Source organism: Ochlerotatus camptorhynchus, unplaced genomic scaffold, assembly GCF_037179485.1.
Source record: "Ochlerotatus camptorhynchus isolate MF236.1 unplaced genomic scaffold, CSIRO-AGI_Acam_v1.1 ptg000062l, whole genome shotgun sequence".
Classification (NCBI taxonomy): Eukaryota; Metazoa; Arthropoda; class Insecta; order Diptera; family Culicidae; genus Ochlerotatus; species Ochlerotatus camptorhynchus.
Window position 1 is genome coordinate 11,136,491 of NW_027040552.1, and position 24,237 is coordinate 11,160,727.

General features: G+C 37.2%; 1 protein-coding gene across 1 annotated transcript in view; it reads right to left on the reverse strand.

Moving 5' to 3' along the window:
• Positions 1–8,930, reverse strand: part of P5CDh1 (delta-1-Pyrroline-5-carboxylate dehydrogenase 1) — a 35,288-nt gene extending 26,358 nt beyond the window's left edge. The window contains exon 1 of the mRNA XM_065239769.1: positions 8,471–8,930. Within this exon, the coding sequence (XP_065095841.1) occupies positions 8,471–8,520 (50 nt within the window). The 5' untranslated portion in view covers positions 8,521–8,930. The remainder of the gene's footprint in view (positions 1–8,470) is intronic.
• Positions 8,931–24,237: the final 15,307 nt, after the last annotated feature.

Consider the following 24,237-nt stretch of genomic DNA (forward strand, 5'->3'; position numbering starts at 1 on the left):
AGCTTTACTGAAAAAGTGTAATATCTGTTCGACACAAAACACCACGGAATTAATAATTAAAAGCCGTTCGATGTAGACATAAGCATGACAAATCGATTTCTTTGTCTCTGTACGCTAATGGCAATTAAAGACGCATTAGAAGCTGAATATGTACTCAAATTTATATATGTAGGTATTTTCTCGATCAATAATTAGCTTGTATTCAACGTCATATCAGCAAACCCTAAATTGATACATTAAGCGTTAATTTTTGGTTCTTGGCTTTCGTTGCTAATAGGGATGCCCAGGACCCAGGCTCCTCTAATAGGATAGGGCTCTACTTCGTCGTAATAGAAAACATCAATAATATTAGTGATTTCAAGCGGCACCGGTGGTATAGTGGTAAGCGTGATTGCCTCTCACCCCAAAAGGCCCGAGATCGGGAAATGTCTGTGCGTGAGAGTGTACAATGTATCTCAAAATTGAGCGTACAGCTGACATTAAATTTTAGAAAAACAGCTGCAAAAGCCCAATTTAAAGCAATACGTTTCAAAATTTTTGGCTGCTGAATCGTCATACATTTAAAAATTATTGGTACAGTATTGGGCTTATTTGGTTGCGTTTATTAAATTATTATTATTTATTTCTTGAAATTCCTTTATATCTTGAAATACAATGAACTAAACTTTTTGAAATTTTGCTCATTTTTAGTCATAATAAACATCATTAATATTCCACTAATTTTTCTAAAATTTGTCCACTAGGTAAAAAGTTGAAAATCGAGCGTTTTACTAAAATAAATCTAATATCTGTTCAATCACAATTGAACGCAACAATCTCCGAACAAGGTTATTGCCATTCATTTGGTATAAAAAATGTTTCTCGGAATTATGAAATCATTAGATGATATGATGATGTACTTATAATTTACAAGTTACAAGAAGAGGTTAGTGTTTAACACATGAATCCTGTCAATTTCGCATTTAGTGCGTCACAGTTTAGTGATCGGCCGAAACACCACTTTCTGGCTTCTTTATCATCCGTTGGCTCTTTCGAGAACGTTACCAGCACCCTCATTATAGGAATAAAAAAACAAGATACAGCCTTCGGTGTCCACACCAGGATCTTAAGACCAGGAATTGGGACTTAGACTTGTTTCGCTGTTGAGATTGTGCTTTATCCCGAGGTCAAAACAGTTTTCTGTGGGTCCCTTCTATCAGTTTCAATAAGAGCTAATCGTAGGATGTCAACACGGATAACTTCACGCTAGCTGGATAAGCAGGGAAGAAAGTCAAAAGTTTCCAATATCGTGGCAGCCACACACAAAAACAAAAGTTCCGGTATTCGTGAACAAAAATTCACAGCTAATTCATTTGAATTCATGACTTAGTTCCCGTAAACGTGATCGAGTCAATCACATTTTCATGGAATAAATCCTAAATCCATGAACTTAGTTCACATTTTACAGTCCGTGAACCATTTTCCTGTTTTCGAGAACAGGTTCACGATATCAAGCACAACTCATGAACATAAATCACGTTAACCAGTACAAGATCATGATTTTCAGAACAGAGTTTACTATTCTATGACTCGTGTTGCCTTTGCTGGTGCCCGGTACATAATGCAGGCGTTACGTTTATTTTGTGGACAATGTTCACGATTTCATGATTTTTATTCACAGTGTACTTTCGTAAACGAAAAATTGACTTGTTTCAAAATTCGTGACTTGAGTTTCCCGTGCAGATAGCGTCAGACGGCGGCGGTTTTTGGAAAGCCAGATTAGTCAACGCACCAAAATCAAAATTTTCAATTCCAACTCGAAATCTGCACTGTTATAGGCTAGCGAAATGGGGTTCGTTGGTACCAGCGGAGAACACTCAAAAGTTGCAGGTCATAATCAATTCACAACTGGATCTCGAATGCTAAGCTCGACCGTCGAAGTCATCGGAAGCAGTGCCTCTTTTTATCATTAATATCTCAAGCAAAGGTTAGTGCTTCAACCCAGTGTAGATGTAGTTTTGAAAATCTTCGCTGTTACGTACGAGAGAAATGAACAAATGAGTTCATTATATATCAACGAATTAGGTACTGCAGCGTGACGTCACGAATGAACTCAGTGTTAATCGGCTGAACCTTTTTGACAGTTCAGTGGTACTGTTTACAAGCACTTAGTCGTTTTTTCGAAAAAAAAAATTCTAAGATTTCCGAATTTTAACTTGAAAATTGTCGAGGAACAGCGCGTTGCAAGGATTTTGCTCGTGAACATTGCAGAAATGTGGTTTACATCTCACTGCAGTCTGAAAAATTATCGAGAAAATCCACCCAAGAAAAAATCGACTAAGTTCACGTAAACAGTACCACTAAACTGTCATCAGATTGAGGTTAACCCCGACGGTGCAAAACCTAATACACGTTTGTTGATATTCACCAGTGCATGGTTATCCAATTCAAAATTGTCATAATCAGAAGCGGTCCCCGAAAGCAAAATAATCAAGTTCATTTTGAACAAAATGATTATTTTGAATATTGTCGACCCCAAAGCCAAAAACCTAGATATTATCAGGCATAACATTTGATAACGGCACAAAAGCATTTGTAAACAAACTTTCTAAGGCCCTTTACACGCGAACCAAAGCACACCCACGCAAACCAATACCACTTTCGGAAAGGTGATAGTTTCCCCTATCCGATGATGTTGTTGGTTTGCGTGGGCGTACTTTGGTTCGCGTGTAAAGGGCCTTAGAAAGTTTGTTTACAAATGCTTTTGTGCCGTTATCAAATGTTATATGCCTGTTATCATCAATTCAGCAATTTGCCATCGACCTGTCCGTAAAAACTAACACGACACGTTCTTCAGCACTATATTTGTGTAAAATGAAAATAATCATTATGAAGACGAATATTAATATTGACAACCACAGAGGCGATAATGAACATCCAGTCACGAACGAAGAAAAACTGTTATGTCAATGCTATTATCAGCGTTGCCAGATTGTTTTAAAACTTATCGATATCAAAGGTATTTTAAAATCGGCATTTATCGGTACCTATTTACTCGCCTATTTACTATTTTTTTAAATTTTCTATTTTTGCCGTTTTTGAAAGCGAAAATTTTAACGATGATAACGACTGGGATTTGAGGGGAATTGCTTTGTTTGACGGCTTTCTCAGTCTTAAAAAACTCTTTATTTTTTTTAATTAAATTTTTAAAATTTTTGTTGTCCTTAAGTGGTGATCAAAATGGTCACTAAGCACTGTTTTGTTTTTCGATTAAATATCATTAAATGAAACCAAAATATGGAAAATCAGCCACAACAATGACTTAACTACTGGCAATAACGACAAAAAATATTTTCCCTTGAAAAAAGCCACAATCTATGGCGGAAATGTCGGGCAGATTACATCGTAGTCGTTGCATTGTTTTAAGACTGAGAAAGCCGTTAATCAAAGCAACATTTTAGCTTCTGAACTGTGATCGAAAAATTCCGGAAGAAAGCACCGGGGAATGTTTGAATTAGCTTCTGAATGGAGCTGAAAAAATATCCAGAGAAATACGAAAGAAGCTCTCCTGGATGAAGTTCGAGAAAAGCTGACACGAATTGAGAAAGTTGTGGCGAAAATTTAAATAAACTATCGGAAAAAAAAATCGAATGTCACATCCAAAGGAAGCCAGAAAAGTTTCGGAAACCGGAAGTAAATTTCCAGACGTAGCCATTTTCGGGGAAAGCCAGACGAAGCTTGGAAAAACCTTCCAAAAGAAGTCGAATAAAAAAAAAACTTTAACTTATGGTCAAACTTCCAGAAGAAGAGGAAAGAAATTTCTTGGAGAATTAATTGAACTTCCTTGAGAAGACGAAATAAACTTCCTGGAGACGCTGGCAGAAACTTCCTAAGGTAGATTGAAACAAACATCTGAAGAAATTCGGAAGCCAGAGCATTTACGGAACAGTCGAAAGAAACAAGGACATTATTCCGGAAGAAAGAGATTCCTGGGGGATACAGAAAATTTTTCAATTATGATCCAATGATCCAGAAAAATTTTCTGATATTCAAAAAACATCCCTGAAGACTCAGAAATTTCCCTGAAGTTTTCAGAACATTCCTGAAATACACTTATATAGGAATATTCCATAATTCCTCGAAATTCCTTAAAAGTTCTTGTATTTTTCCGGAAACTAGGGGCTGTTTTGGAGTTCTCTGGTCATCTTCGAAGCAAACTTCCCTGATTGTAATAAAACTACTGGAATATCTCTAATTATTTTAGAAGGTCTCTGGATTTTTTTGAAGATTACGAAATCTCTTAAGTGCTCTCACAATTTTCTTGAATTTATTATAACATAAGTATTGAAGTTCTCTGATCTTCCCGATTTTTTTTTTATTTTTTTAAATGTATCGACACTGCCATTAAAAAACATAGAACTTCCCATAAAATGTTCTCACAATGATCTAATGTTCATGTAACTTCCTTTACGTTTCCTAAATTTACATGGACATTGCTGAAGTTTTCGGAAATTGTCTGAGTTTCTCGGAACTCCTTTATAATTTCAGCAATTTCATTGAAATAATTGATCTGTCCTGATGCTCTCTGAGCTTCACTAAAGTTCCTGAAAACCAATAAGTTACCCTGAAGTTCTTTGGACTTGTGAAGTTTTCAAAATATTTATGATGTTTCCTTAAGTTCACTGGACTTTTCTGAAATTTCTGGGTTTTCGAATTTTAAGAGAAATTAATAAAACTGTCTTTAATTTATCGAAACTTACACAAAAGTCTGGACTTTTCTGAAGTTTCAGAACGACTTAAATGTGCCTGCAGCGAGTGTGGATCCGCAATAAAAATCTGAAAGCATCCTTGAAGCTCCGGGAAAGTTAAAAAAAAAAGCTGGCGGGAGAAGATAAAAGAATCGTTTGAGCGAAGGCTGAAGAAGCTTCCAAGGTAAGGTGGAAGAAAATTCCAGGGAAAGGTGGATGAAACTTCAGGAAGTTTTAAAATGAATAAAAACTTCCGGAAGTTAATTAATGTTTAAAATATATTTCTCGATTCCCTAGGAATTACTGGAAAGAGCAGAGCAATCGACTATTTCTCGATTGATGGGTACACGGAACCGAATTTTGTTCATTTAAATCAAAAATATAAATGTTTATTATATAAACATATGAATAATTCAAAATAAATTAAAAACATGTTTGCTACAAAAATATATACGTTTGAATTAAAGTCAAAAGCATGTTTATTTCAACAATTTAGAATTTGGGTAAACGATTTTTAGCGTGCCCTGCCTTTTTTCCCTTCTTGTTTATATTGGGAAAAAAATTGCCCCAGCTTTGCCAATCAACTGAAAACGGCACACCTAGTGTCTTAACAAAGTTCCAGCTCGATAAAACCGGAAGAACCCCACAGTATTGACGTCACTCTGTCGTTTCTGAAGCCAATCCCTGTATCATCCTCCTCCACAACTGACGTCGGAAGAAAAACGAAAATCCTAAATGGATTTCGAATCTATTCCGGATCAACCGGGGCGGCCCCTCCTTCAACACCGAACGTATAAAGAGGCCGGTATGAAGATCAGCGTTAGAAACGACAAAACGACGCTAATATCACAAAGTTTCACTGGTTTTACTGAACTGGAACCTCCGGACACTCACCACGACGGGTCTCCGCATCTCGCACCAAGACCCCAACATCCACAGCCCACCCTTAATCGCACCCGAAAAAGAGCAGGAGTTTAGATGCCCTGTCTGCAGTTCGTTTTTTCATATCTTTGCAATCCATTTTTTTTGCTTTATCCTTAATGCTAATATAATTTAAAATTAAGTATGTTTCTTTCAAACATAAGAAGGATGTTTAAAATAAACATATTTATTTTTGTTCGTATAGTTGTCAAACCAAACAAAAATATTCACGTTTATTTTCAACACGAAATTTTTTAAAATAAACGTAACATTATTTTTATTTTAAACATTATTATCACATGACTTCAAACATGGAATACGTTTGAAATAAACCTTGTTTATTTTTGTGGCCAGAACAAACTGAGTATACGTTTAAATTTACCTCAAATATGTTTGTTTCAACGATAAATTTTTCTGCGTGTAGCCAAAAACGGTGAGGAATGCAAACATTAGTCGAAAGAGTATCAAGCATAAGGCATCTTTAGAGATTATTGTTTAGAATTTTGAAGGCTAAAAAAATATTAGGTGTTCAAAAAGATACAAGTCTCTCACAAAATTTTTCTCTGAAAATCGATCGCGGGCAAATAATTTTGATTATTAAAAAAAAAAACGGTATAAATCGGTAAAAAATCTTAAAAATCGGTATTCTGTGGAACCTTATCTGTATATCGGTATCTAGTTTGAAAATCGGTATAAATACCGATAAATCGGTATATCTGGCAACGCTGGCTATTATGTCAAAGTTCAAATTCATGCAGGTAGGTAGTTAGTCTATCTGTTAAGGTTGTTTTTATTTTAAGCTAAGTTGAGTGTAGAAGAAATGATTTTTATCAGCACTGATCAGAAGTCGATATCATCAGAAATTGGCGTTGACGGCACCGTCGAAAAATTTGCTCTTCCAGCAAATATAGACAGTTTCTTATGGGAATTTTTGATGGAGTGAAAGGATAGTACAAAGGCCGCCATGTTTCACGCACAGTCTGACGTTTGCTTATGGATTTTCTCATAGGAGTAAAGAGCTACAGAGTCGCCGTCAACGCCAATTCCAAAACGTATCCAGCAGTACATCACAGCTGTGGTAGAAACCAGACGCTCATCCCGACCAACCATTTCGTTAATTTTCTTTAATTTTCTATACATCGATCTTCAAAGCCATTCATAAGAAAAATCGATAGCGATCGTCACCATTTCATGAATAATTGTAAAGATACTAAAAGTCTAATCGTGAATCGTTTATAAAGATCTTTCTCAAAATACTGCTACCAATCGTTACCAATGTTGAAATATCGATTGTGTTGCCAGATCAAAATATCGATTTCTGTTGTAAAATCAAAATATCGATACTCAACTGCTGATTTTATTAGTGATTTTTTTTATCTGCATAATTTCTAGTTTCGATCCCATGCCATCTGGGGTGTAGTACTGATTTCGTTGTTGATTGCTAATCCTCGGGTCCACGGCTGCTGTTGATGAGCTTATCAACGACAGGCAAACACATTCTAGTATGTGGTGTATTGAAATTTCTGTAAATCTTTTCATACATGAATTCAATATTTATATAAATTTATTTGTCATAACCATCAACCAGTCAGCCATGTAGGTGTAATAGAGGTCAAAAAGGTATCAATTTTCCTCATTGGTTTCCAAATGCCGAGAATCCCACCACGCATGCTATCACGGGTTATTAAATATATAGACGTAAACTTGAAGAACTACAGTGGTAAACATTTGCTGCGTCGTGGCCATCGGTCTTCTCCTCGGTCTTCTCGTTCATTTACCGGCAGATTGCTTCTTTCGATGAAATGCCGAATATGTCGATACATAATATAAACATTGCCATCTGTCACCTGGTGTGTCTCGAACTCTCTTTAACCAGCGATGCAAATCGATAACAAGGAGATTATAAATGTGCATTGATGGCAATCTTTGTTGTTCTTTGTCAAAGTTCATAGTGACGATGATATCAGTATTTAAATATTTATTGATGAATATTTAAAAAGAATACTAAAGTCCATGTGACATATCGAAATTAAAAGAAATTTAGTATGGCACCTTTAGAGATTACTATCATATGACTGATGAAGACATAATCTTAAATGTTAGTATCGATCAATTAAGATTTTTAAATGTATACATCGAAATCATAGAAAATTTAAAGTAAAGAATTGCCGACATTCATCTTTATTTCTGTATAAATAACTTTGAAGAAGTTTCACGAACGGTTGGTCGGGATGGCGTCGGGCTCAGATCAAGGCTTTGGTGTTGGCCCTATGCACCACTCGAGTACCTCCCCCAAATTCGCAACTGTTTAATAGGAATCATGTTCAAAAACTGCATGGGTTAGAAATGAATTATGGTATGGAAATAAATCATGCGGTTTCTGAAGATAAACACTAACCCTTAAACAACGACAGTGTCAGTGAAAGGGCACCGATGTTTGTTGTTGTTTTGGATCGAAAAGTGCATACCTTTATCTGGCAAACAACACTCTCTCAAGCGCTCTCACCGATTTTCTGCAGGTGCGCGTAAGAGAGCTGAGAGTCTATGCAACCCAGAGAAGGGTGAGAACAAGGAAAGCCTCTCCTCTCGTGATAGGTGCATTTATCTCTGACTCAGTGTAGCAGCCAGCTAAAATGTATGATCCATCCAATTAGATGCTAAATTTGAACACTGTGAAATATTTTTATCCTTGGCATCAGATTTCTTCCTGATACCTCGGTGTCATACCAATGGTGGGGGTGTGAGAGCATGAATCAGATCAAAAATAGATGTATGTACAATGAAGCAAACTAAAATGGTTCAATGAACTGTGCATTACTGACCTTTGCAAACTGCTAACGAGCAGACCGCCACTTTTACAGACTGCGAGCATTTTTCCGTTCTGATTAAACTAGCTTCGAAATGCAGACACTTGGGCTTTCCTTTCCGCCTTATTACGTGACCACGTTACAGCACCAAAATCGATTTCTCTCCAATGGGCACTGCAATTCCAGCCTTATTCGGTTTGGTGGACAGGAAGTGGCTCTTCTCTGTTTTATTTCGTCACTTTTGAATCGATTTTTCGCACATTCGTTCACTGCACTAGTTACCACACCTAATCATTCACCGATTTTCACACTGCACTGATAGTGGTATTTTATCTTGAAAACTGAATTTGAATTTCAATCAGAAGAGGGAATCTAGAGAAATCCCAATCCTGTCGCGAAAATTACGTAAGTTTCACTAACCAGAACACCCGACCGATCGAGCGACCGACAGACTTTTGACTTGACGATGCGAATGCAATTTTCCTGTCTATTATTTTTCTACTCTCGCCGTCATTCTCTCGCTGCTCGCGTTTGAATATCTTTATTTTTATCCTCTCTGTGCGTAAAATGTCTACTCTTTTACGGAGCGAGAGAACGGGAGAACCTTTGACAGTTTGTTATGGAAAATAAACGCGCCGATTCAGGTTGCCAGATGGGTAGGTATCTAGATCTACAAATTTTAGACATTTAATTTTAATAATTTTAGACATTTATTGATTGATACATTTTGCAACGGTAAATTATCGAATCGATGAAAATTGTGAGAAATAGTTTATGCTAGAGAGGGTCTAGTACGAGAGAGGAATGGACTGGCTGGTTTTGAGTCAAACTTTATGCGGCCTAAAACACATCATGCGAAACCTAAAATCATATGAATATTCGAAAAAAAAAGTTCAATTTTTCGGTGCACACTGTGTAAATTTTACGTTTTTAGACAAAACTCAGGTAATCTTCAGGCAGAAGGCCTCAGATAGCCTAGTCAGTTAAGGCGCCGTATTACCAACGGTACTAACGATTTTAAATTGGCTCACTACTTGACTAGCCTATTGGTCCCAAGCAAATCGACTAACGTACCCCATTCTAATATAAATTCCAATATTACACTATGTTTGTTTTGATTCGCTATGAAAGTCTGACAGATAAAATGAGGGGTTAGTGGATTTTCCTGTGTTTCGAGGGGTGAATCGATTAGCTTGGGACCGAAGATAGTACCAGAGCTGAGCCAAAAAGTTGAGCTCGTTTCTTCGGGACCTTCTGGTCTTAGAGTTACCTCTATGGTTGAACTGCTCAATTGTTCAAATCACTTTTAGCTAACTATCTGAAAAATTCGTTATCAAATGTTATTTCTCTTTCTTAGAACTAACTCCTTCTTAAAAACATGAGTAGTCTTTCGAAGCAGAAAGTGCTTGAAAGTTATTTCTCAATCCGAGGTTGACTCCTTCTTTATAACATGAACAGTACTTTGACAGATAATAGCTACTGAACACTCCAACTTTATGTGATCGAAACTTCTTTTGACATTTTGTCCATTTACAACTAGGGTCAGCGGAATTACGTAATTCAGCGGAACTACGGAATCCGCTACTCGAGCCAGGATGAGTGACCATGACCCGGTGACGCACCAGGAGGCATTGTCGCAAGAGAACTCCAAACGCTGGAAAATGGTTATAAGAGAGGAATACGACGCGCTGATCAACAACAATACCTCCCAATACCTAATATATTATGGTTTTATAAGGGTTTTGTAGACCATGATTTAGACTTGTTGGAGATACCGGAAGGCAGAGTGGCTAGCAAATGCATGCGGGTATTGAATACGAAGCACGATGCCAATGGAAACGTCGATCGGCACAAGGCCCGCTTGATGATCAAGGGATACTCGCAGCGAAAGGGGGTGGACTACGATGAAACCTACTCGCCTGCCGTTCGTCACAGTTCATTGCGGTACCTGAATTACGTCAAGACTGATGAGGATCTTACAGATGGCTTTACAAAACTACTTCAACGAGTCAAGCATGAACGAAACCGAAGCGCAATGTGTTTGCTGAATAGAAGTCGACAGTGACTTATATAGTAGGCTAGTGTTTAATTGATAATGAATAAACGTTCACACAATAAGGTCGGATGGACAAAAGGTCAAACGGCCCAAAGAGGGATCAAAAGTTGAATGTCCCAAAGAGGGACAAAAAAGCAAATGGTCCGAAGGGGAACGGTTGCGGGACAAATGGTCGAAAGACCTCGCGAAAGACAAAACGTTGGATGACAAAAGGTTGAATGGATAAAAGGTTGATTGGACAAATGGTCAAAATGGGACATAAGGTCGAATGGCTCAAATAGGAACCGTTACGGGACAAATGGTCGATAGGCACAACGTCAATGACAAAAGATCGAATGGTGAGAAGGGGGTCAAAATGTCGAATGAGAGGGGGACAAATCAAAGAAGAATACTAAGATGAAACAGACGGAAGAAAAAACTTTCCTTTTTCACGGACCATTTCATCCAATGAATACCCCCGTATGCAAGGTGTTTTTGTGGTTATTTTGCCCCCTAGGTAGAGTTGAAATTTAGCGCTCTTTTTATATCAAAACAATCACACCAAAATCAGAGATGTCCCATTTAATTACTCGATTAGCAACTAATCCATTATTATTAGTTCACTGTGCTGTCATTTTTCCACTAATGAGAGTGCACATCATGTTAGAAACGATGAATGATGATCCTCTGGAGATGTTGATGCTTATCTGGCATGATAGAACCGATAACAAATATTTTACTTTTCGTTTAGTTAATCGATTATTCGAATAAAAATCGGACATCACTAGTTGAATATGAAACTGTCATTTCAAATATAAGGGCTCTTCATAAATAATCAAACAATTTGAAAGGGCTGACCGGTTGGACAACCCTAATAAAATTGTTATGGTTATTTTGCTTATAGTACGTTCAGACTACAGAGTTATAACATGTTATAGCGCTATCTTGATGGTGGTTTCTGTGTTGCAATTATTTGACAACCGTTATAACATGTTATAACTCTCCAGTCTGGACAGCGTTTTAAGCGCTGTCCAGACTGAGCAGTTATAACATGTTATAACGGCTGTCAAATAATTTCAACACAGAAACCACTATCAAGATAGCGTTATAACATGTTTTAACTTTGTTGTCTGAACGTACTATTAACGACGTGTTCGATGTATCATCCAAACCATTTATGGAATAGTTCTATTATTTGTGTTATCGTTCGTTTATGGTATTTTTTTATTAGGGAAATGGTCGAATGATAAAAAAGGGACAATAGGTCGATTGGTTCAAAGAGGGACAGAAGATCGAATAGCCCATAGATTGACAAAAGGTTGTATGACCCAAATAAGATCAAAAATTCATATACATCGATCCAAAGAGGGACACAAAGTCGAATGGACGAAATATCAAATAATTTGAAGGAACACACAAGGTAGTGTGGACAAATGGTATAATCACAGACAAACAGACGTAACTCTTTGAAACAGTTTTTCTTGAAAACATAGTATCTCAAAACATATGACCTCAGTAACGACATCTCTCGGGCTTCTCGCGGAAAACAAGCTTGCTCGCTAGCTCGCAAATAATATTGCATAAAAGTTCTATAGAATGTATAGAAACGTCAAAGTGATTCGATGCCAGCGCTGCGGCGAGTAGTTCGCGTAACTGATAATATTCAAATCAACCGTTAAATGCATGAACGAAGATACACAATGAAGAGTTACGTCTGTTTGTCTGTGGTATAATGGTCCAAAGAGGTTAAAACAGTCGAATGGCAAATATAATAATGCACTTAGAAAATAGAACACTTTTAATTTGAATAATTATGTGTTATGGTTATGGTGACACCACCGACAAACCGACATGACACTTAATCCTTACTAATGCCCGAAAATCGTAAGCGGACCATTTAAATGTGCAGTGATCTGAACTGTCAAAACCATAGGATTTTTTGATCTATATAAAACTAATTTGTCCCGAATGGATCAGACACGAACCAATTCATAACTTTTGCATGCGGGTTTCATGGCTTAGCTAAATATTTCCCGCGAACTCGGAGCCAGATGTCAGTAGTCATATGGTCATTCATGTCGGTTTTTTGGTGGTGACACTGCACAGTTCGAAAAAGTAGTGTAAATTTCTGTCACTATGATCACAAACGAAGTGACAGACGGAGCGGCTCGAAAACTTTGGTGACTAACCTGCTATTGCAATTTTTCAGTGTACCACATGACAACACCACTACTACTGGCTTGTACCACATGGCAACACTACTAATGGATTGTACTAGAATGTTTTGGTTCTATTTCTTTCACTCTACTCTAAACTGAAATGCATAAAAAAATGACAAAATGATACGCACTCTTTGCACACTGTCAAAGAATTATTGTACACAAAATCAACTTTGTTCAAATCAAAACAAAAAAACTAACTCATCTGGTGGATGATGGCACAAGCTTCCAAGAAAATTCTATTACAGTGAACCACATTATTTAAATGGATTTCTTCGCCAGTTAGTCGTCTGTCACTTCGTTTGTGCTATGATGTACATAAATGAAGCGTCACATATCATACAAATTCACATCACAGATCGTGTACATTTATGAGTAATTTAATGGAATATTCTAAATATTGCATACAACCATCCATCTTTGTATACAATATTTCTTGCAAGTTGCTAGTTTACGTGAAAAGCAGGTTTACATGCTTTAATTTTAGCATGCATGGATATTTACATCACCATTAAAATCATAATTTTTTGGTGTGTGGGTACTAAGATCCCATTATCATTATCAGGCCTTATTGCAAAAATCGAAACGTAGCATTTTTTTGTATGAACGCTTGTATGAAAAAATCGTCATTTCGACTTCCATAATGAGGCCATGTACCGGTGAATCTCAATTGTTTGACCAACCAGCAGCCAAATATTTCAGAAAATTTCATAGACATCCGCTAAAGTTACAGCTTTTAATACTTTTTCGTAATGAAAAAAAAAAAATGCGATGTCCTGCACTGAATGTTTTTACGAGGAATGTAACGGTAGCAATCAAACCAAATTTTGCCAAATCGAGATGTTTTTGCAGTCCCCAATTATTCTTTAAATCTGGCAACCTTGCCTTGCCGGCGTTTATATATATTGAAAGGGTGACGACAATGTTTTGATGAGTGTAAAATTCTACCACAAGCACTCTTTTTATTCCTGAGCAGCTGATTTTTCCACTATTTGCTCAATGTTAACATGTTTCACTGCCAAGCACGTGAGGAATTATAATTCAATTTTCAGTTTCTTAAACTTAACGAAAACACTATCTATGCAAACGAACAATCAAAACACCACGCAGGAGTGCGCGACGGTAAATTTCAGCAGTTTCAACGATCCTTGTTCACCATAGAATTCGACCGAGAATCAGCGCAGACTGACTGGAGAATGGATGGTGCAATGTGTATTAAATGAATGGAAAGTTTATTGGTGGCGTGATATCACACAAACATTCGTATAGCGAAGTTGCGCATGTACCATGTCGGATATTAGTGTGGTTATGTGAGTAGATAAAATTGGCAGATGAAACATAAATGGACTAAAATTAATGTCGTTTGTTTTGAAATACAAATTAATCAATACATATAATTAATACGAATAACCTGAGCTTATCAGTAGAGAATATGAATTTCTTCAATTTATTTATCATTAGGTTCATATATAACCCGGAAAACATATAAAAATCTTGAAAAAACGTTTCAATAAATTCCAAAAACTATCCAACACAATACGCCCTTTGCGGATAATGATACATTATCTATGGATAAAAGTCTGCCTTTCATTTTGATCAACAGATGGTACGGAATGAGTAAGGAGCTTTTATCCAGTGTATCGATGAAAAGCTTATGTGCGAACACTGAAAACGAAACTAACTCAGAGAGTGATTCACTTTTATTCAGTTAAGAATATTTGTTACTCATTCGTATGGAGCTTTTTTTAAAGTGTACACTCATAAAACAAATCTCATAACCAGTGAATTTCACATAAGTTTCATGTAATTGTATAATTAGGAATTGCAACACTAACCTGAACCTTATGTGTCCAATGAAATATATTTGCTTACTCACATAGAATTTATTATGATATAGGCAATACTAGAGTCGGTGTATAATGAGTCACGCCAAGAGTGAAGCCAAGTCTACCTATTGAACTGTCAAACCGGCTACCTATCGTGCAAAATAAATAAACATTGCGATGCTATGAAAGGTCCACGAAAGGTATTGCAATAAAATATAAAATATAATCGAAGAAATGAGCATAAACACGCAGTGAGCGTTAAATTGTCATGGGATACGCTCGGTAATGATTAGTAATAAGAATTTCTACTATTTTTTGTTAAGATAATTTGACAAAATCACTGATATAATGATTTACTACAGCCGCAATATTTTTTCGCTCGCTAGAAGTCATTTGAAGTTGTTGTAGAAGTCCTCTGTTGCCAAGTGAAAAGAATGGGAATCTTCCGAAAACCGTGATGCGAGTTCAACTGTTTTTCTCTTGGCGTGACTCATTATACACCGACTCTAGGCAATACCTTAACCTATTATCGTCAGGGGGTAAACAATGTCATTGAGAGCTCACTTTTGGCATGTGGATACATTGTGTTTCAGCGCAGAACAGAAGGAGAAGTGCAAACAAATCGGTGAAACAAAAATGGTTCGTTTTTCTGCTCAACAAGCGATGTGTTGTGGTAGCGTTCCACACGGGCTTTCTATGTGCACTCACACTATCATAGCATGCTGCCTATCTTAACTGCAGGCAGAAGATGCCTTCTACCGCTAGGTGCGCTAGTGTTCGCAAATGACTAGTGGAGCCACTTTCGGATCCGAAGTTCCACTCCTGTGGTTTCAGAGCAACTATTGGCCAAATTTGAGTGCTCTAGGACTCTCTGAGGAGATTTGTTTTCAGTGTACACGCTATTTCAAAACTTCTCTATTTTGGGTAGAATCCACCCAGATCGATAAGTACTGAACCTACCCAAAAATGGGTAAACTGTGTTGGGAGTGACAAGTTGACAAATGGACTACATCGACGTTGTTAATTTGTCATCATGTCACTCCCAACATAGTTTAACCAAATTTGGGTAGGTTCAGTTTCGACCGATTTGGGTGAATTCTACGCTAATTTTGGTAGTTTTGAAATAACGTGTACTCTTTAAGAAATTTTTATATGCGAATGAGTAAAAGTTACTTACTTTCTGAATAGATTCGTTTTTAGTGAAGCTTGAATTTTTATACCAGATTCAACGTTATCCACACGGCAAGAAAAAAATACTCAAAATTAAGTTTAAAAAAACTCAACGTTGGGTTCTATCATTTGAGGTCCGCCGTTGAGTGAATCAGAAAAGCGGCGTTGGTTAAAATTTACTTAACTGTTGAGTAATAATAAATGAACTCAAATATAAGTTTATTTTCATTGAGGTTGCTCTTATGCGCCTTTAACCTTTTCAGTTTTACAAGCGTTGATAGACGACTGGTCAACACACGGGCCCCGTAATCTCAACGTCCATGGTTCGGTTCCAGTCTGCTCCGTTTTATTATTTTTTTGTCAAATTGGTCAACGATCAGGATTACTCAAAATTGAGTTTTCTTCTTTAACTTAATTTTACCTAGCCCCACGGAAGCCACGTGATGAGTGAAAGGAACTCAATTTTGGGTACTTTTTTCTTACCGTGCAGACATGGCCAATTAAATAAACTCAAAATTGAGTCGGATTTCACTCAAAATCGTAAGAAGTGCACGGCCGATGAGACTAGCTCAGGGAGAGAGAGAGAGAGATGAATATAGCCACTTTTACTCAGTTGTTTGAGACATTTCTACAAACGCAGGTCACTCATTCGAAAGAAAAAAAAATGTTTTACCGGATTTAGAACTCATTAAATGTTATAATGATGTTTTGTACTTGTAAGTTACTAGAAGAGGTTGTGAAGTATGTGTTTGACACAAAAACCTGTAAATTTCGTTTTCTGTGAGCTATAATCAGCGATTTTATGATTCGTGAGTGCTCATTCTGAGTGAACTGACTAGCTCAGAGAATGAGACTCATTTTTACCTGTGATTTTACTACACAATTTAGCGACGTTTGGCTGGTGAGTCTCGGAAAATGTTTCACTAAATCTCAGCAAACAAACGTAATGTTTGCTGAGATCTCAATAAATGTGTTGCCGAGCACTCGGTTGTGCAAATCTTTGCAAAATATTGGGAAAACTAACTGTGTATGTTGTATGATCAATTTCTTAAACGTAGGTTACTCAGCGCTAAGTGACTTACTTTTACAGAAATTTCTCGTACAACGAGTATACACGGTGTTTCGCGAAAACCCATTAATGGGTATAAAAATACCCATTTCCGCTAAAAGTGCCCCTCCTCATTTAATGGGTAAACACTGGTTTACTCATAAATGGGTAAATGGGTGGTCTGTCAAAAAATGGGTGTTTTTTCACCCATTTTCTTAAATTGTGTTTACCGTAAAATGGGTGAAAAATACCCATTTTTGCAAATGGAGAATGCAAGCGCTCGTTGATGTAAAAAACTTTCTAATACATTGAAAATAATTGCAGATGTTCCGCTCAAATTTTATACGAAATACTATAATACCGAATTGAAAACTTGTTGTCATTTGTGACAACTGTCAAACTTTCCGTTTCCGTTCCGCTTCCGTCCATATTGCGTTTGGGCCTTAACTGTTTGCATTCCCAATGAATCGGTGACGGAAATGAGACGATGAAATTTCGAAGTGTTTTTTCACCCATTAGTGGGTAAAAAATTTACCCATTATTCAACCGTGAACTGATTCTTTAAATGGGTATTTTTTCACCCATTTTATGATTTCAAATTTCCCCCATTTTTTGACAGCTGCATACATGGTTTAAAAATGGGTATTTTTTTACCCATAAATGGGTTTTCACGAAACACCGTGTAAGTGACTTTCTTTCAGAGGTAGTCTCATCGGTCGTGTGTATCCAGGGCTGTTCAATCTTAATCAGTGATTGAGTAAATTTGTAATGCTATTTAGTTTTCTCTCACGGAATTGTTTGTTACACAGTGTTAATAAAAACTGGAGTTACTCAGCGACATGTTGGGAATGACAAGTTGACAAATGAACAACATTGATCGGATTCCTGGGGCGGGGGACGTGCTGTCAAATCAGCCTACTGATCATCTTGTATGAAACTGGTTCCAAACGTAAACAAACGCTGTAGGTTTCTTATGGCTTGTTTACGTTTGGAACCAGTTATGCGAGGTAGGCGACGATTGTTCGTATTTGACAGCCACCTCCCCCCTTGTCGGATTCATGTCGTTTTTAGGCATAAAAATCTCTGGTCACGTCTTCCTTCGGAAGGGAAGTAAAGCCGTTGGTCCTGGCCCATGTGTGTTGAATGGGTGTGATATCCTAAAGAGCCTGATTTTATAAAGAGACGACACCTTATCCATTTGACAGGTCTTCTGCTCGATTGGAATGACTTTTCCTATGACTTTGACAGATAATCGGTTGTTCCAATTTTGACATGTCGTCTCTTTATAAATTCAGGCTCTTTATGATATCCTATGCAGGTGTGGAAGCTGCCTGCACATTCGATTGCCGTCAATGGATGGCAATTAATCATGTTACCATGCTTCTGCGTTAATTTTCCTTCCGATGTCTCTTCTGTTTTACTGGTGACATCTATCAGAAATTACGGATACACTTAGTTCCGGTATTTGTTAACAGAGGGCAGTGCGGTCAAAACATTTATGGTGCCTCTATATATGCAGTTACATTAAAATCCGAAGTTCTTCCTTTTTTACATATTCTGCACAAAAATACATCCGAAGTCCCTCCTTTTTTAACATATTCTGCACAAAAAATAATTCTAAGCCCCGTCCCTAACAGGATTTCCCGCCGTTTTGAGGTGGGGCAGAAAGTATATTTTGTGCAGAATATCTAAAAAAGAAGGAACTTCGGATGTTAATCTAAATGCATATATAGAAGTAATGGACATGTCTTGCAATGCAAGGTACTCTATTTTGTAGTTTGTGAGAGAGAAATCACAAATAGAGTGTCATCAAAATACATGACATGTTGAGAAACAGAGCTCGTAAAAGCGAATTTTCTCTCTTAAATTTGAAATATTTTACTCCCTGGAGACTGGTAGTAAGGCTAGTAAAACTGTATGGGGAAAAATCATATTCATTGAATTGTAGCTTGTTTAACATTAATTTCTGGGAAATAAGTGAACGACAAAGTCCATGAATGATTTCTTAAGGCAGTCGTTCACTTTTTTTTGACCTGAATATGCATCGAAAGCCATTTATTCCCACTTCTCTCAATATCGATATGGTGATTTTTATTACATCCTACCAGCGGCACAGCACCAGCTCTGTGGAAAATGGCCTGACGATATGATTAATCGATGTCTTTCGATGATTGGCACTAGATTGCGGAACAGACATTGACGTTAAATAAAGGAATGAAGAAGAGGAGAAGGTTGAGTTTTGATGGATTCTACCCAAATTTGAGAAGTTTTAAAGTAGCGTAACACACGGCCGGTGAAGCGAACTTGAAAGTGCATGAGTCATATTTCACTCATTTTCGTTAAAAATCGGGTTACTAATAAACGAGTAACGATTACTCATTTACAGTTACGTTTGTTCATATTTGGGTAAAAATCCGTCTCTTTGTTGTAACCCCATTTTTACGAAAATGAGTTAAATCCTTATACTGTTGAGTAGATCCAACGGCCGTACACTAGCCAAGACACATCCAAAGTTGAGCACTGTTCTCATTTAATAAAGGATTTAAAATGTTTTGAACGCACTCCTTAGAATATCCAAATTTTCAGGAATCCCCGAGGAGTGAGCGGCTATACTATAGATAGTGCGGTCCACCCACCGCTATTTGTCGGCTGTCCTTTGTATGTGATTAATGTCAAACGACCTTCGAAAAACGCTCAACTACTGCATAGCTACTCAGGCTTATTACCAACCGGTGGAAACTAACGATTTAAATTGGCTCACTACTTGACTAGCCTATTGGTCCCAAGCAAATCGATTAACGTACACCATTCTAGCATAGAGGTAACTCTAAGACTAGTTGGTCCCGAAGAAACGTGCTCAACTTTTTGGCTCAGCTCTGGTACTATCTTCGGTCCCAAGCTAATCGATTCACCCCTCGAAACATAGGAAAATCCACTAACCCCTCTATTTATGCCTTGTTGATAGTGACAAGACTTTGTCCACCGAGGATGATCTTGAAACAAGAAAAAAAAAATGAGTTAGTTAGTCTTTATCTATGTGATTCCTAATCTTCTATTCGTTGTTTCCTAGTTTGAAATGGTTAAGACTAGGGTTCTGATGCATGGTCATTATCGGTGTCATTGCTTATTTTTGTTGCTAAGGAATCCAATTTTGACTTTCAAAGGGGCGCGCCTTTGGAGGGTGTTCCAACACTCCGAAGGGTATAAATAGCGATACCTTTCAATTAGAGTCGGCTCCTAGCGATAAATGCGAGAATGACAAATGTAAAAGAATCGAATACTTCATCATTTCTCAATAGTGATGGAGTAATACCAACAATCAATACGAAACTAACGATTTTAAATTGGCTCACTACTTGACTAGCCTATTGGTCCCAAGCAAACGATTAACGTAGCCCATTCTAGTCGAAATGCTAGTACTACGCAATATTTGTTTTGATTCGCTATGAAAGTTTGACAGATAAAATGAGGGGTTATTGGTTTTTCCTATGGTTCGAGGGGTGATTCGACAAGCTTGGGACCGAAAATAGTACCAGAGGTGAGCCAAAAAGTTGAGCACGTTTCTTCGGGACCTACTTGTCTTAGAGTTATCTCTATGGTATTACCATAGAGGTAATACCATAGAGATAACTCTAATGGTGGTAAGCTCCAACCGGTATTATCCTCGGATTAAATCCCGATCAAGAATGTCCGGCTGGTTTGATGTTGACATCAGAGTTAATCAACATAACTCTGAGCAGACATTTTTCAGATCATACAAACAGGGACGGTATTAAAAGTTAATCCGAGTTGGAGCTTACCGCCATAAGACTGGAAGGTCCCGAAATAACGTGCTCAACCTAGGGGCATCCCACTCTAAACTTTGTATTTCTATCGATATACCTATAGATACCTGGGAATATTTATAAATACTTAAGAAATACTTATGAAATATCTAGCGATGGTTTGTTTGTTCGGTTGCTATAGCCTATAAACAAATTGCATTTGTTTGTTTATCCGACGTTTGGATTCAAATCTTATCTGATTTTGTGTACATTTAACATTTATTATATTGTTTTTCGATGCGTATAATTGTAAGCCGATAGGAAAAGAAACAGTGTTCAGTGTCCCATAATGAAGAGGGCCACGATGGAACAGCGGATAGAGCAAAACGCATAACAAAAGGGTGGTTAATCGTTTGCTTAGGACCAATAGGCTACTAAAGTGGTGAGCCAATTTAAAATCGTTAGTTTCGTATTGATTGTTGGTAATACGACATGCACTAAGCTAATAACACGGGATATACTACAATAGATCAAATTACTGGTCGCACACGGATTTTCCGCACAGCAGTTGGTCGTATAACTTCCGAGCCATCGGCTTGAAGGATACAGCTTGTTTTTCACTCCGCTTTGACTTCTTCTGCTCCTTATACGTCTTTAGACCCATGCTTGCCTTGGCCCGCTATACACGGAGAACAAATTATAGCAGACGTAATTATTTTTCCGGTCAAAATAACTATATTGTTCAATTGATTTAGAGATAACCCGAAACTATAGTTGATTTGACTATAAATAGAGGGCAACAACTATAGTCCATAGTTGGCTCCTCGGTTGGCTCAACTGTATTTTTAAGTAGCTGAACAAACGTTAAACTTCAAAATACAACTATGTTTTAGTTGATTCAAGAAAACTGTTGTTAGAAAAGCAAAATTTTACAATGTTTATTGAACGAAGTGCTCTTCATTATCGACATATTAAGGAAGTTTGTTTTTCTTCTTTATCGATCTCAAAAACACAACTGCAAAATCATAAAAAGTGTACTAGAATATTCAACTTAGATTTGAAGCATGTTCATCTGCGTGAGAGCCAGCTATCTTATCGCCTGCTCTACGCATCACAAGCTAAAAGTGTGTGGATTTATGATGATCACTTGAAACCAAAAATATATAAATAAATTACATTTGACGGTTGTTATAATTGATCATAGCTATTGTTGAATTGAGTATAAGATGAACAGTTGAATCTATTAGGTAGATATGATTGAGTTGCCGTTAAAACTAATGTTGAAATAACTATAGGTTTCTTTCAAACAAAAATATTTTTCCATGTGAAAGTAACTATTAGGATTGTTGTCTTAACTTAACGAATTTGTTCTCCGTGTACGTTACTCTTTGAGGATCCTACTTTTTTAGCCACGTCTCGAACCGTAGCTCTTTTCTTGCGAGTGAAAGCTTGCACGATTTTCCGGTCCAGATTCGATTTTCTGATCAACAGGGTTCGGTTTACGTCCAGATTTTTGCTAGTCCTGGAAAGTTGCTTCATCACCATACTTTCGAATCGCGTTTCGAACGGCTCCGATGTTTACACCTTCCAATTTCGCTAATTGGGTTCTTTAAAGGTATTGAGGTAAATGCATATTCGTAATCTGCATTAAAAATGGAACCCAAACCCAAAATTTCATCATTTTTGGTACACTGGAACTATTTTAAATAAGTACGATTACATTTGAAAAAATCACCTTATTAGCGTCCCTCGGTGTCAGTTTGTATGGGAGCGAGGTGTCATTGTGTCAGTTTAGTGTCAAACAGTGCACACACTTAAATTTTTTCGCCGAGATTCCAACAGCCGATCAGTTCTGCAATTTATTTTGCTGAGATTCAGTAAAACAATTGCCGAGACTCAGCTAACAAATATCATTTTGCTGAGATATCAGCTAACAAACAGATATTTTGCAGATATATCAGCAAAAGTAAATGCCGAAGAAATCGGCTGTTGGAGATTTTACCGAGCTAAATTAAGTGTGCAGTTATTATTTTACTTTAAATCTTGATTTAAAAATCGAGATGAAAGTGTGTGGGTTCGAAAAAAATATCGCTCTGCTCAGAAAACGAAGCTCTTTCAGATGATATATTATAAAATATATATTTTTCAAAATTAAAGAACCCAATTGACTCAGATAAATGTTGGGGATAGTGCACCATTTGTGCACGATCTGTTTGCACTTTTCCGAAGAAATGCTTCCCATTGTCACGGAAATGTAAAGAACCGACACTTGTTTTTCTGAAGTATGGCCAAAATATGAAGCTATGGCCAATACTGGTGCATTTACCCTGCATAATTGAACTCTAAAATCAAAAAAGCTCTAATTCAAAATTAAAATTTTTAAAATAAGTAGAAATTTAATATCCTGGAATGAAGAAGATTCATTTTTAAATTCAAAGTTCAGTTCCATATAGAGCAGAGCACTACTTCGGCATCATATCGAGAAGAAACGTCAAATATATCAATGATTTTGATGTTAACGTAAACAAAAGAAGGGCTCCTAGCGAACACATTTTTTGCTGCCTTCATTGCCATTAATCTGCCGAATTTTCAATGTGTTGTGACGGACAGCGGTCTGTTTTATTTTTTTTTATTTTCAACCAGCAAAAAGCATGTATTAGTGAAACTGATCACTAATCTAACGGTGGTAGAGAACTCTATAGTTCATCCTGCTGTGTGTAGGTAACCCTGTCGCACCGGGGTGCTGGTTTCTCGTATAGATACTATAGATTCCATAGATAAGCGGAGGAAAAGTATAATGTAGCCAAACGAACTGTCAGTTACAAACGAGCATGACGTCATCATGGTGTTGTTTGAGGGAGAAGTATTGTAATATTATGAACACAAAACGCTCTCCACACTCCACATTCCGATTTATTTCGCGGACAACGGAAGAAGGAAAGATAAAGCAAACCATTCTTCGATTAATTGTTGCAAAGATTTGCTTTGCACTTCATTTTGATTTTTTACGCACGAAACAAAACAAAAGTGCACAACGAAGAGCTCTATGATGGCATGAACTTTTTTCACGGATGCCAGTAAGATCTTTAAATTTTATTTTTCATCGTTGCCAAAACAACTTTTTGTGCCTCCGCTTATCTATGGAATCTATAGTATCTAAAGTTTCTTGTCGTTCAGATCATGGGCTATTAACGGGCTTGGTGGTAACTTTGGTAATCTGTTTCCCGCTTGTTTGCACTTTTTCAATTTAGATGGTGCAGTAATGTGTGGAATAGACAGACTAGGATACCTACCTCGTTCTCTACTTACCTTGGTCAGCGTAAAATACTGGATAACATCCGGAGAACAGCAAGACGGTGGCGGTGGTATAATAGTAAGCGTGACTGCTTTTTCACCCCAGTGTGTTTGGGTTCAATCCCAGTCGAGATGGTTGACATTTTTATAAGGCGAATAAATCTCTGGTTACGTCTTCCGACGGGAAGTAAAGCCACTGGTCCTGGACCATGTGTTGATGGGTGCGATATCTAACCAGGTGTGGATAAGAAGAAGGAGAACAGCAAAGCAGTAATTTAAGACTAATTTTGTTCCCGTTAATCATAAACATCCTGTTGAACCTACATCTGAAAGGCAGACTTCAATTTCTTGCTGAGAAGTTCAACAATTTAATTACCATTTTAACTGTTTCAGAAAACAGTCAGGCCTTCTTGCAGAGCGATAACA